This window comes from Capricornis sumatraensis, chromosome 20, assembly GCF_032405125.1.
Source record: "Capricornis sumatraensis isolate serow.1 chromosome 20, serow.2, whole genome shotgun sequence".
NCBI lineage: Eukaryota > Metazoa > Chordata > Mammalia > Artiodactyla > Bovidae > Capricornis > Capricornis sumatraensis.
Window position 1 is genome coordinate 22,809,058 of NC_091088.1, and position 12,263 is coordinate 22,821,320.

General features: G+C 39.9%; 1 protein-coding gene across 1 annotated transcript in view; it reads right to left on the reverse strand.

Moving 5' to 3' along the window:
• The window catches only part of N4BP1 (NEDD4 binding protein 1), a 56,539-nt gene that overhangs the window by 12,685 nt on the left and 31,591 nt on the right, over window positions 1-12,263 (reverse strand). Inside the window, exons 2-3 of the mRNA XM_068991744.1 lie at window positions 7,327-9,020; window positions 725-855 (exon numbers count right to left, since the gene is read on the reverse strand). Coding sequence (XP_068847845.1) covers window positions 725-855; window positions 7,327-9,020 — 1,825 coding nt within the window. The remainder of the gene's footprint in view (window positions 1-724; window positions 856-7,326; window positions 9,021-12,263) is intronic.

Sequence of the window (12,263 nt, forward strand, 5' to 3'; positions counted from 1 at the left end):
ACTGGAGAAGGAAATGGCAACCCACTCCAGTATTCTTGCCTGGAGAATCCCAGGGATGGGGGAGCCTGGTGGGCTGCCGTCTATGGGGTTGCACAGAGTCAGACACGACTGAAGCGACTTAGCAGCAGCAGCAGCAGTCTGATGCATCAAGCTGCTTGGCACAGCCCTTTCACCAATCTTCCTATTAAGACCCAAGAGAAGAAAAACCTTAACTTTCTCTGGATATTTCAGGATCCATAATAAGTTAAAATCTTCCGTGTGGGGCCTGCAGGTCAGCCATGCAGTACTACACAGTGAACATAAATGACTTATATTAAGCTATTAAACAAACTGTTAAAAAGACATCTTATGTGAAGGTTCCAAATTTATCAAATGATCATTTTCAAAAATACTATTTAAAGAGGAAGAAATCTTAGCATAGTAGAAAGACATATTTAACCAACTTTTTAGAAAGTCAAGGAAATTTTTGTGATATATAATGAAGACTAACATAACTTTTTATAAACATCTATTAAACTTTCCATCCCTCCCCCAAGTATGTCTTATGCTATAACACTCTCTTCAACTGATTTTTTTTTTAAACTGGGTCCAACAAATTTAGTTCTGTTTTTAAAGCTTTAAAGCTGCTATGGCACTATGGCACTATTCTAAGTAGTGTGTGCTGCAATTAAGAGCCAACTGATTACCTAATTATTAGTAACCTGGAAAAATCAGTTTGTCTCACCTGTGACATTAGGATCACGCCTTGTTCTCCACTGTGGAACAAATACAGTGATGTTTCTGTTGCCGAGCTTCCAAAAATATTCAACCGCAATTGCAATTCCACGACAAGAAAAGAACTTTTTCAGACCATGGCTATATGAAAATAAGTAAAATTTATTTCAGTTGAAAGCATGTTTCAAGCATGTTAAGTTTTACCAGAATAAAGTGAAAAAGTAAAATCCACAAACAACAAAAACAATTAGGACAATATTTCCTTTAACAGTTTGCTGCTTTGCAAAGCCAAGAGAAACCATGATAGGAGATGTGACTCAGTAGTTTCGTGATTTCTGTTTTATTTTATTCAGTTGCTTTGAGTGTGCTTCCGTGGTAGAGGGCAGTTTGAGCTTCGGGGCTATACTTGTTTATGAAACCTTTTATGTTTGGTTTTAGATGAAGAGCCCATTCTCGAGAGGCCTAGTCCACTGGCCTCTAAGAATCTTTGATGAATGTTAGAAGGAATTTGTGGCCGCAGCAGAAGCAGCTATGATCAGAATGATCCCATGACATGTTCTCACCACCACAGCTCCCAGGGGGTTCAAATGCATCTGCCTCCATCCAGGAGGGCTGCATCCCCTCTCTGGACAACTGGGAAACCAACTCAGTTTACAGCTTCCAGGAAACAAGCTGATGGCAAGACTCACATGCAACTACCTGGGGGCCCTGGCATATGATTCTCGTGAAGGAAGCAGAAAGCAAGGGGAAAGTAATTAAACAAGGGACGGTATGGAACACGAGTGAGCACCAGACACGGCCGCACCACAGAACTGTCAACTCTAAGAGAGGGGCTGGAGCTAAGTTCCATGTTTACCAGAACAGGTGGTGGCCAGATCGGGCCCTTACTTTGTAACTCATGGTTCAGAGGATTAAAAACTGTTTCCCCACCCCAAAACCAATTTCAAAAGAAATGAAGAACAATATTTAAAAATTATTCTCCAGCAGTTAAGGAAAAGCAGAGGTTTTAACCCTTTCCACTATCGCCAGTGGTACTGTCCCCAACTAAATCTACATTTTCATGGAGCAAGAATGGGCTGGACCTGTAACAAGCATCTAACATCCAGAGGAGTGGCTCAGAAATGCCTCCTTTTAGAGGCTAAAACCCACTCTTCTCAGTGAATCATAAATCAGAGACTGCACAGGCATCAGCTCCACACCAGGAAATGTACACAAGTAAACAAACCCATTCTTGATGAAATAACTTAGCAGTGGCTTGTTTATCTAAAAGCATTTAAATGAGGCAGGAATGTAGCAATATGGCATTTGTTACTGGAAAATCGGCTTGAGGGGGGTAGTTTTTGTACAGAGGGTCTTAGTCTTGAGAGACATGCACTAAAAAAGCTGAAGTGCCTTCTTAGCTAATTCATCAGACACAGATGTATATCAACTCTTTTTCCTCTTTTCCTTAAATGTTTCTGTTGACAGCAACAGCAGAAACTAAGTGGAAATAAAGTCTCAGTCCATTCCTTTGGGTCCTGGTGGTTCAGATGGTAAAGAATCTACCTGCAATGCAGGAGACCTGGGTTCAATTCCTGGGTCAGGAAGATCCCTGGAGAAGGGATGGCTACCACTCCGGTATTCTCGCATGGAGAATTTCATGGACAGAGGAATCTGGTGGGCCAAAATCCACAGGGTCACAAAGCGTTGGACACAATCAAGCGACTAATGCTTTTCAAGGAAAAGGAGGGAAATGACAGTAGGTAAAATTCTACTGCCCTGGAACCTCTCTCAAGCTTAGAGGGGGAAATTCTAGAAACATTAGCACGAAAACAAAATTCCAGGGGCTTCCCTGCTGGCTCAGTGGTAAAGAATCCACCTGCCGATGCAGAAGACACGGGTTTGATCACTGGTCTGGGAAGATCCCACAAGCCTAGGGGCAACTAGGCTCTTGACCCTGTGCTCTAGAGCTTGAAGCCCCAACTACTGAGCCCATGTGCCCAAACTGCTGAAGCCTGTGTGCTCGAGAGCCTGTGCCCTGTGCAACAGGAAAAGCTACCACAAAGAGAAGCCTGCACACTGCAGCTAGGAGAGCCCCTGCTGTCCACAACTAGAGAAAAGCCTGAGCAGCAATGAAGAAACAGCACAGATTAAAAAAAAAAAAATTCAAAGGGTTAGTTATCCTCAGTGATAAGAGCAAAACGTTTTTAATACCCTGAAAAATTTCTAGAGCTGATTCAGGAATAAATCGCAGTTCAAACTTCTGGTAAAGAACATATGGACTAATCCGGAAGAGAAATAAATAAAATCAAGTAGAGCCAAATTATTGAGTTTAAAATAATAAGGTCCCACTTCTATTTTCATATCATAACCAAACAAAAGATGTGCTGTCTCCTAGCCTCTCTGTAATCACAAAAAAACAACTTGCTGACAGGTAAACACAGACCAGCTGTCTTTTTTGACTCAGAGACTAAGGGTACACATACAATAATACCTCTCTACCCTGGTGAAAGCCAAAGCTCTGGGGCTCCCAGATGCAAATGAGAATTAACAGATATTAAGCCTGAGAAGCCAGATGTGCAGGCTTTCAAGGGAGATTCTGTTTCCATATACTTGGAGACAAGTTACACCACTGTGTTGTTTTCCTCTTCTGTATTATAGCAGTCAACTAGAAAGAAGAGGATTCAAAGCAGAGGAGATGGGTGATAAATACCTGATAAAAACGATGAAAATGCAGGGCCATCACAGAAGCAGCAGGGCAGTGTGGGGAAAGAGAGAAAAACCCTTTCTGAGTTACCCAGGAAAGAGTAATTCTTTTCTACAGCCTCCATGTAATAACAAGAGCCATGGAACCCTGATATACAAGACTACCATGAAAAAATGGTTAAAACATATAGGTGAGCGAGGGGACAAACCTCATCTACATGGAAAATTATCTATTCAGATAAGTCAGGTGCTCTTTGCTGAAGTTTCAGACTGACAGAGACCAAATGTTATCTGGCCACTGCGGTGATGTCTAGCCATACACCACATACAATTTCCATTTACTCATCGTTTGACTCATTCACGGTGACAAAGGGGAAAAACCAAGTAGAGATATGCATAATCAGCAGCATTAAGTAGGGTATTTCGGAATTTCTCACGGTGTGTTAGAAACTGCAGACTTCACACTGGCCTGGCAAATAAATAAGGCTTTACAGAAACCCAGGGATGAGTGGGCTTGAGTGGCTTTAAGGAAGGGTTCAAACCTATTGCTCAAATACTCAAGTTTCCTTTTTAACTACTTCCCCAACTAGCTAGGTCAAGCTAGTGAAGTTTACTCAGCAGTGCTTAAGCAACTCAGGAGTAATGTATCCAGTGGCACTAAGGCCTAAAAATTCAATCTCAACTTCTGTGGGAAGAGGTGGGGTGCACGATGGCTCTGGAGAACTATATCATGGGTCAAAACTTTGTAGCTGCATAATCTTGGACAAGATCTTCAAGCCATTTCATGTTATGTTTATTACAGATTATTTTTATCTCACAAAACTGGTGTAAAGGTTATGTTTTAAAAGATAAAGTCAGTACCTGACATATAACAAGTGTTTCAGTTTTAAGATTCCAAATATTTGTTGAAATGTAATCCAAATTGATTTACTACAGCAACTGGAAGACCAAGCTATAAATAGGTGGTGAAAAGTCATTTAAACAATTCTAATCTTCATTAAGTCTTTAATTCATTCATTCATTCAACACATTGTCACCAAGTGGTTACTAATCCTTGGGGATAGTTCAGTGAGCTGAACACACATGAATCACTTCCTTTATGGAATTTATAGTCTATAATTCCCATTTAAACTGAAGCAGCTGATTTAGAATGATAATTTTTTTTCTGACTCAAAAAAATTGAGGTGAAATTCACACAATGTAAAATAATCATTTTAAAGTGAATTTAGCATATTCACAATATTGTGCAACCACCATTTGTATCTTGTTCCAAAACATTTCCATCACCCCCCCAAAAAAAACCCCTGTACCCAGTAAACAGTTTCTTCCAAGAATAAGAGTTAATTTTAATTACTGATATTTTGAGATCAATCTCCATTAAATTAAGTATAAGTCTGTCTGTCTAGGATAATATATCCTTTGTAAAAGAGTTGCTTTTAATTGAGACATCTATGAATTCAAAGAAAATTAAAATCCTCTCAATCAGCCTGTGGTTTCCCTTAGTGCACTAATTCAGTGGTTTTCAAAAGAAATGGCACTGTACTGAAGGAGGTTAGGAATTATGTAACAGTGTTTTGGGGTGTCACAATGGCCTGGGGGCATTATGGGCAAAGTAGGAGGGACCAGATATGCAAAAACATCCTTTCTGTACAGCCAGTGTGACTCTATAAATTCTAACAGTAACTCCTCTGAGAAATACACTAGTTACTACAAAAAGGCTTTTTTAAAGTATCATTATCACTGTTCATTCCATCTTAATTTGCATTTCTTAGTCTTTGAACACCCAAATCTCTCCACATACAGAAAAATGAAAAAGGATTAATATTACTCATAATCGTGACCTAAATTTTATATCATCATTAGGCTCAAGAAATTGTTTAACAATGAGGAACTGCCGTCGGGCTTGGGCTGTGAGTAATTAAAATTGCACTTTACATTTTTACTTAGATAATGCCATACAGTTGTGGGCCATTTGCTGGGTTTCCCCCAAAAGAACTGCCAAAAAACAAAGTGAAATGACAATAAACAGCATTATTTGGAAATGAAGACAACCAGATTACGTATTTTTACTGCCTATATTCACTTTTACATGTGAAGTGCTGGCATTTTCTTTTCTTATTTTTGACAGCAAAGAACAGCACCATTCAAAAAAAATCAGAAGAATCTTTATATTTAAAAAATAGATACTAAAATATTAAAATATTTATAGATAGAAATGATATATCTGAAAATTCCTTCAAAATGGGTGAAAGGCAGCAGGTAGGGTACAGATGAAACAAAGTGAAAGGACAAAACAAGACAAGCCATGAGTTGATAATTACTGAAGTTAGCTGATGGGTACATGTGAATCTCAAATGAATGGAATCTCAAATGAATGTGAATCCCAACATGAATGGAATTCATCATATTATCTTCTTGTGAATTTCTCTGAAAATTATAACAAAAAATAACAAGTATGTAATAGATGCATAATTTAATAATAGTTTTCAATTCATTTTTCAATTTTATCAAGTATTCCTGAAAAATCAGGGGATTAATTGATGTTTTAGAACTCCTAGGAAAGAGGTCATATAAGCAGCAATTCAGGAAAGTACATATAACCCTTAAACAACACAAGTTTGAACACAGGGTCCACTTAAACATGGGCCTTTTCTCAATAGTAAATACTACAGTACTATAAGATACAGAACAGCTTTATGGAGGGCTGACAATAAGGTTAATTCTGACCATGCAGAGGGTCGATGGCCCCCAACCCCACAACCTTAGAGGGCCAACTGTATTTCAACTTCTCCTTCATTCCATGTCCAGATGCCCTTTTTCTTGAATTGCAACTACTTAAAATGCTAATCCCTTGGACTGCAAGGAGATCTAACCAGTTCATCCTAAAGGAGATCAGTCCTGAGTGTTCACTGGAAGGACTGATGTTGAAGCTGAAACTCCAATACTTTGGCCACCTGATGTGAAGAGCTGACTCATTTGAAAAGACCCTGATGCTGGGAGAGATTGAAGGCAGGGGGAGAAGGGCACGACAGAGGTTGAGATGGCTGGATGGCATCATCAACTCAATGGACATGAGCTTGAGTAAACTCCGGGAGTTGGTGATGGACAGGGAGGCCTGGTGTGCTGCGGTTCGTGGGGCCACAAAGAGTCGGACACAACTGAGCGACTGAACTGAACTAAAGACATCTTCAAAATCAGTTGAGTGACTGGTTTTGAAAACCATGAAGAGTTATTACCTAGCAGTTGTTGAAATAGCATGATAAAGATGTCCTTTAGCTCAGGGCAAAAGGTTGTATCAAGTGAAACCAAGCAGGCTGAAACCCGTCTGAGGTCAAAACAGCTGGTTCCCAGTGGGCGGAGACTCTGACTCTGACCCCTACACTCTCCTTGTATCAAACTGCCCCTTAAGAGTTCTAAGACAGGTTAAATAGAAACAATCATTTAACTTCTTTTACTATACAAACTTTCAGTAAGAGGAGAGGCCCATAAAGAAACTCAAACTGAAGAATTCCTTTGAAAGGAAACTGCTGTCACTCTTATCAACAAAAGTATTACAGAAATACATCACGCCTATTACCACTGCACATTCTTGGGTTAAGACCTGGCATGTACAGAAATAGAAAAAGAAATCTCGTTTTTGTTTTAAGCTTCATCCTTGTATTCAGAACCCAGTGGTGTTAAGACAGCATTAAGAACTTGAGGATTTAAGTCTCTCTACTGCTTATCACTGGGAAATGCAATGTGAAAAGCCAAATTTTCTATCATTCCCTGTCCTCAGAAATATAGGTTTAGCAGAGCGAAGGAAGAGTCTACAATGCCAGAGAATGGGGTCAACTACACACAGGATATAGTTCCTATAAACACTGCAATTCTGAGACATGGCTAAGAGCCCTATTGAAAGCTATAATTTGAAGAGAGTGGACTTACGTAATCGCAACATTGCTTCCATCTATAACAATGTGCTTCAAATCCGTCCTCCCTGGTTCATTTTTTAATTCCAGCTTGTAGGGCACTTTCAGAGTATCTCGAAATCTTTGAACCCCCGTAACTGAGCAATCAATATGCTCAGAAGGTCCCGCCAACCTAGCATCAGTAACTGAAGGTAACAGCTGGGAGAGTGGCATCGGTGGAGAAAGGGGTGGACAGCCGGGCTTAGACTGAGGAGAGCTACAACACCTCGAGCGGTTTTCAGAGGCAGACTTCACACTATTTGGAAGCAAAGGTTCCGCTTGCTGCTGCAAACCGTTTTCAGGAAAAACCGGAATTCTGGGCTGGTGACTTGAAGCTCCTCTTGAAACAAAACTGACAACTTCTTTGGGACTTGAAGGGACAACAGAGGGTAAAAGGCCATCAGTCTCAAGGTCTATGTTACAAACGTAGTTCTGATTTGAACTCCAGATTTCTTGTTTCTGTTCTACTGGCACTGTTCTGAAAGTATCAATTTTGCAATTTGAGGTACATGGTTTTGATTCAACTCTGAATGGTAACTGAGAAAAATTTTCCACCATATTTTGCTGTGTGTGAGTTTGTGTTTTCTTTGGAGTGGAATCTGCTGCAAGCTCATTTATGCTGCTACAAACACCTTTATTTTTGGTTCTGTTGGTCTCTGGATACACAGTACCAGGTGAAAATTCTCTGTCTCCTTGGAATCTCTTATTTTCTTTTTCAATTTCCTCCAAGAGTAATAATGGTTCAGTAGATGGCCCATACTCCCTAATGACCTTTTCAACAATTTCTTGGGAGTAGCCCATGGTTTTAAAAAAGTTCACGAGAATGTTGTACTCCATTTCCTCAGTAGTGTCTTTTACGTCTGGACTTAAATTTTCGGCCTCAGTGGAAGAATCAGAGACGTCAGTGATTACACTTCCAGCTAATGTCTTACCATCATGTAGAAGCTCTCCCTCTTCAACATTTTCCAAAGAAAACTGTTTCTTGGTATGCCTTTCTTCAGAATCAGAAAACCTCCTCTTGTGACAAACTCTGTCTTTGGAAAGTGCCTCTTCATCTGGGGTTACACCATTCATTGGAACAAAAAGTACATCTTGTGAACTAGAAAAGACTGTGTCCATTTGTTTTGTAAGCTCAGAAACGGGAGTCCCCGCTTTATTTCTTGCATCTTCCTGCAAAACAATTTCATCTCTGGAAATAGTCAGCCCTGTGGCAGCATTCTGTGTAAACTCTCTTTGTGTAGAATCTCTAATTTCAACATCATCATCATCTCCTGTTTCAAACAGATTCTCCTCACCTTGGGTGAGTGCCAAGAGTTCTTTTTTCAAGGAAGTGGGTAAAATTAACAAATCCATTGTGTAACTGTCTGCACGAGCTTCAACAAATTGTTTAAATTCCCTTTTTACCTCTGATTCTTTCTGGCTGTTGGGTAGGTTCTCATTATTCTCAAAGAGCTTTACAAACTGCTGAATGTGACTCCGAGCCATGACCACAGCTTCGGCACTTCCTCTGATGCCAAGGAGACCGATGTCGAGAATGCAGAGATCGGCACAGGTGTCCTGAATCAAGCTCTTCAGAAATAGGCTCTGTGCCCCAACAAAAATGCAGTGCATGGCCTTGGGGTAACATTCTCTTTCTTCTAGTTCAGGTTCACAGATTCCTTTAATATATTCCTGTAAAGAAAAGATAAGAAATTAGATCAATTTATAAAAGCACTTTACAGCACATATTATGTTACATACGAAATACAAATACCAAACCTTACGAAAGTCAAAAGCCTACTAATATCTTTGAAAAAAATAACATGTTTTTTTAAAACAAAAGATATAAGCTGTTCTAATTGTTTTCAGAGGAACTGAAAACTCTGCATCTAAGCATAAAAGGCAGGTATTTGTAACATTTTCAATAGTGTATCTTACAATGCAATCTTTAGGAGTTTGTCCAGCTGCACAGTTGATAATGACCAAGACTGGATTTATTTATGCCTATAAAGAATAAATATCTTTGGTTGCTACTAGTTGTCATTTATTACCACTGATATAATTCAGAGAGGAGTTAAGTCAAAGGATTTACTCTAAAACAAACCTTGGCTTTTCTTTGCGACTATTGTTTCCAGATAAAACAGACGGATTTTTGAAGACATTTAAAATAAGATCAGTTTAACAACAAAATTTGCCTAGCTGGCTGGAACAATGTATATACCCTACGTAATTTTATGTCTGTTCTCTAAGAATGACCGGACTACTGAAACGCAGATCTAAATATAAGGAACCAGAGAATGCTGAACAGTGCCGCCACTCGCAGACATGAAGCCATAGTTTCTAGTGAAATCTGGTACTGAAAGAAGCCTGTACGAGGTAAGAAAGGGAACTGGGTTCTTGAGCAATCTGGTTGCCACTGGAGGGAGAAGTGTGAATCAAGCAAACATGTGAGCCCTCAGACCCACAGTGGAACACAGTTCTTAGTAACTTGGGCACTGGAGTCAGTTCCCAGGCTCAAATTGCAGCCGTACAACTGGTGACCTTGCTCAAGTTACCTAACCCTTCTCAGCCCGGTTTCTGCAACTATGAAAGAAAGAGAGAGAGAGAGACAGAGAGAGAGAGACAGAGAGACAGAGAGACAGAGAGAGAGAGAGAGAGAGAGAGAGACAGAGAGAGAGGCTAAAGCCATTTCAGAGGTGCTGTGAAGAAATTCAACTAAATAATGAATGTAAAGTTCTAACAACAGGGTGTCATAAGTGCTTTCCAAGTAATAGAAACACTGTTACTTTAAATTATCAGTGAAAGCTTTCTGGACAGACAGCCTGGGGATACCCAATCTAAATTTTAAACTAAAATTGGAATGGTGTTATCCAAAACGATGCTATTTAAAAGTTCAACCTATGTAGTTATGAGGCTTTACAAACCTGCACCTACCATGTAGTATACATATTACAATGGCCACATAACTTCTACTATAATTTATATACAAATGTATACATATTCCATGTTTACACAATTAGATACAAAATTCCTGATGAGGAGATGAAACATAAGGAATACAAGGAAAACAACAAGGGGAAAAGCTCGACCCAAGTAGTATAATGTTCAGTCATGAGTTCTTTACTTCCTTAGCCTCCTTTAGATAAACCTGGAATATTTGTGGGCTTGTTAGTAAAGAATAAAATAACTGATGCTGGACAGAGGAGCCTTAAAAGAAAAAAAAGAACAATTTATTAGAGCTACTTTTGAGAGAGCTGGACTATAAAGAAAGCTGAGTGCTGAAGAATTGATGCTTTTGAACTGTGGTGTTGGAGAAGATTCTTCAAGAGTCCCTTGGACTGCAAGGAGATCCAACCAGTCCATCCTAAAGGAGATCAGTCCTGGGTGTTCATTGGAAGGACTGAAGAGCTGACTCCTTGGAAAAGACCCTGATACTGGGAAAGACTGAAGGTGGGAGGAGAAGGGGATGACAGAAGATGAGACGGTTGGATGGCATCACCAACTCAATGGACAGGAGTTTGCGTAAACTCCGCAAGTTGGCGATGGACAGGGAGGCCTGGCGTCCTGCAGTTCATGGGGTCACAAAGAGTTGGACACAACTGAGTGAACTGAACTGACTTTTGTACCATGGCAACTGTGTTAAACACAAAATACAGTTATCAACTGTCCTTTTTCCCTAGATGTGCAAGCAGCGTTAAATATTAACGTGAGCGTCTTTTTAAGATTTCCAAATGGGCAACATTTTACTATCACTTGTTTGAACTTATGCTGCATGTAGACTGTGGTCTGAAGTTTTTTATTTTGAAATTGCAAAAGAAGTTGTAAAGGTAGTACATAAAAGTTCTGTGTACTCTTTACCCAATTTCCTCCAATCATTACATAATACATATTAATAACTGCAGTACAAAATCAAAACCAGGACATTTACATTTATACAGTGAGTGCACACAGTTCTATCCCATTTTACCACAAGTATTGCTGTTCAGTCACTCAGTCATGCCTGACTCTTTGTGACCCCATAGACTGCAGCACGCCAGGCTTCCCTGTCCTTCACTATCTCCAAGAGTTTGCTCAAACTCATGTCCACTGAGTCAGTGATGCCATTTAACCATCTCATCCCATCGTCACCTTCTCCTCCTGCCTTCGATCTTTCCCAGCATCAGGGATTTTTCCCCTATTGAGTCAGTCTTCACATCAGGTGGCCAAAGTACTGGAGCTTCAGCTTCAGCATCAGTCCTTCCAATGAATATTTGAGATTGATTTCCTTTAGGATTGACTGATTTGATCTCTTTGCAGTCCAAGGGACACTCAAGAGTCTTCTCCAACACCACAGTTTGAAAGCATCAATTCTTTGGCACTCAGCCTTCTTTATGGTCCAACTCTCATATCCGTACATGACTAGCAGGAAAACCATAGCTTTGACTATATGGACCTTTGTCAGCCAAGTAATGTCTCTGCTTTTTCATACACTGTCTAGGTTTGTCACAGCTTTTCCTCCAAGGAGCAAGCGTCTTTTAATTCACAAGTATAGATTTCATGAAAATACCACTTCAATCAAGATACAGAATTATCACTACAAAGATTTCCTTCATGTTATCCTTTCATAATCACACTTTACTGCACTTCCATCTACTATGCCTACCCTTGGCAACCACTAATCTGTGATTTTGAGAATGTTATATAAACAGACTCATACCATATGTGACTTTTGAGACTGGCTTTTTTCACTCAATGTAACTCTTTAAAATCCATCCAAGTTGGTGCATGTACGACCAGTTCATTTCTTGTTACCACTGAGTACTACTCTACAACATGGATTATTTATTTGATTGCGTCGGGCCTCAGCTGTAGGACACGGGATAGTCGTGTCATGTGGGATCTTTTGCTTCAGGTGGCACACGGACTGTCTAGTTGCCGTATGCAGGGCTTAGCTGC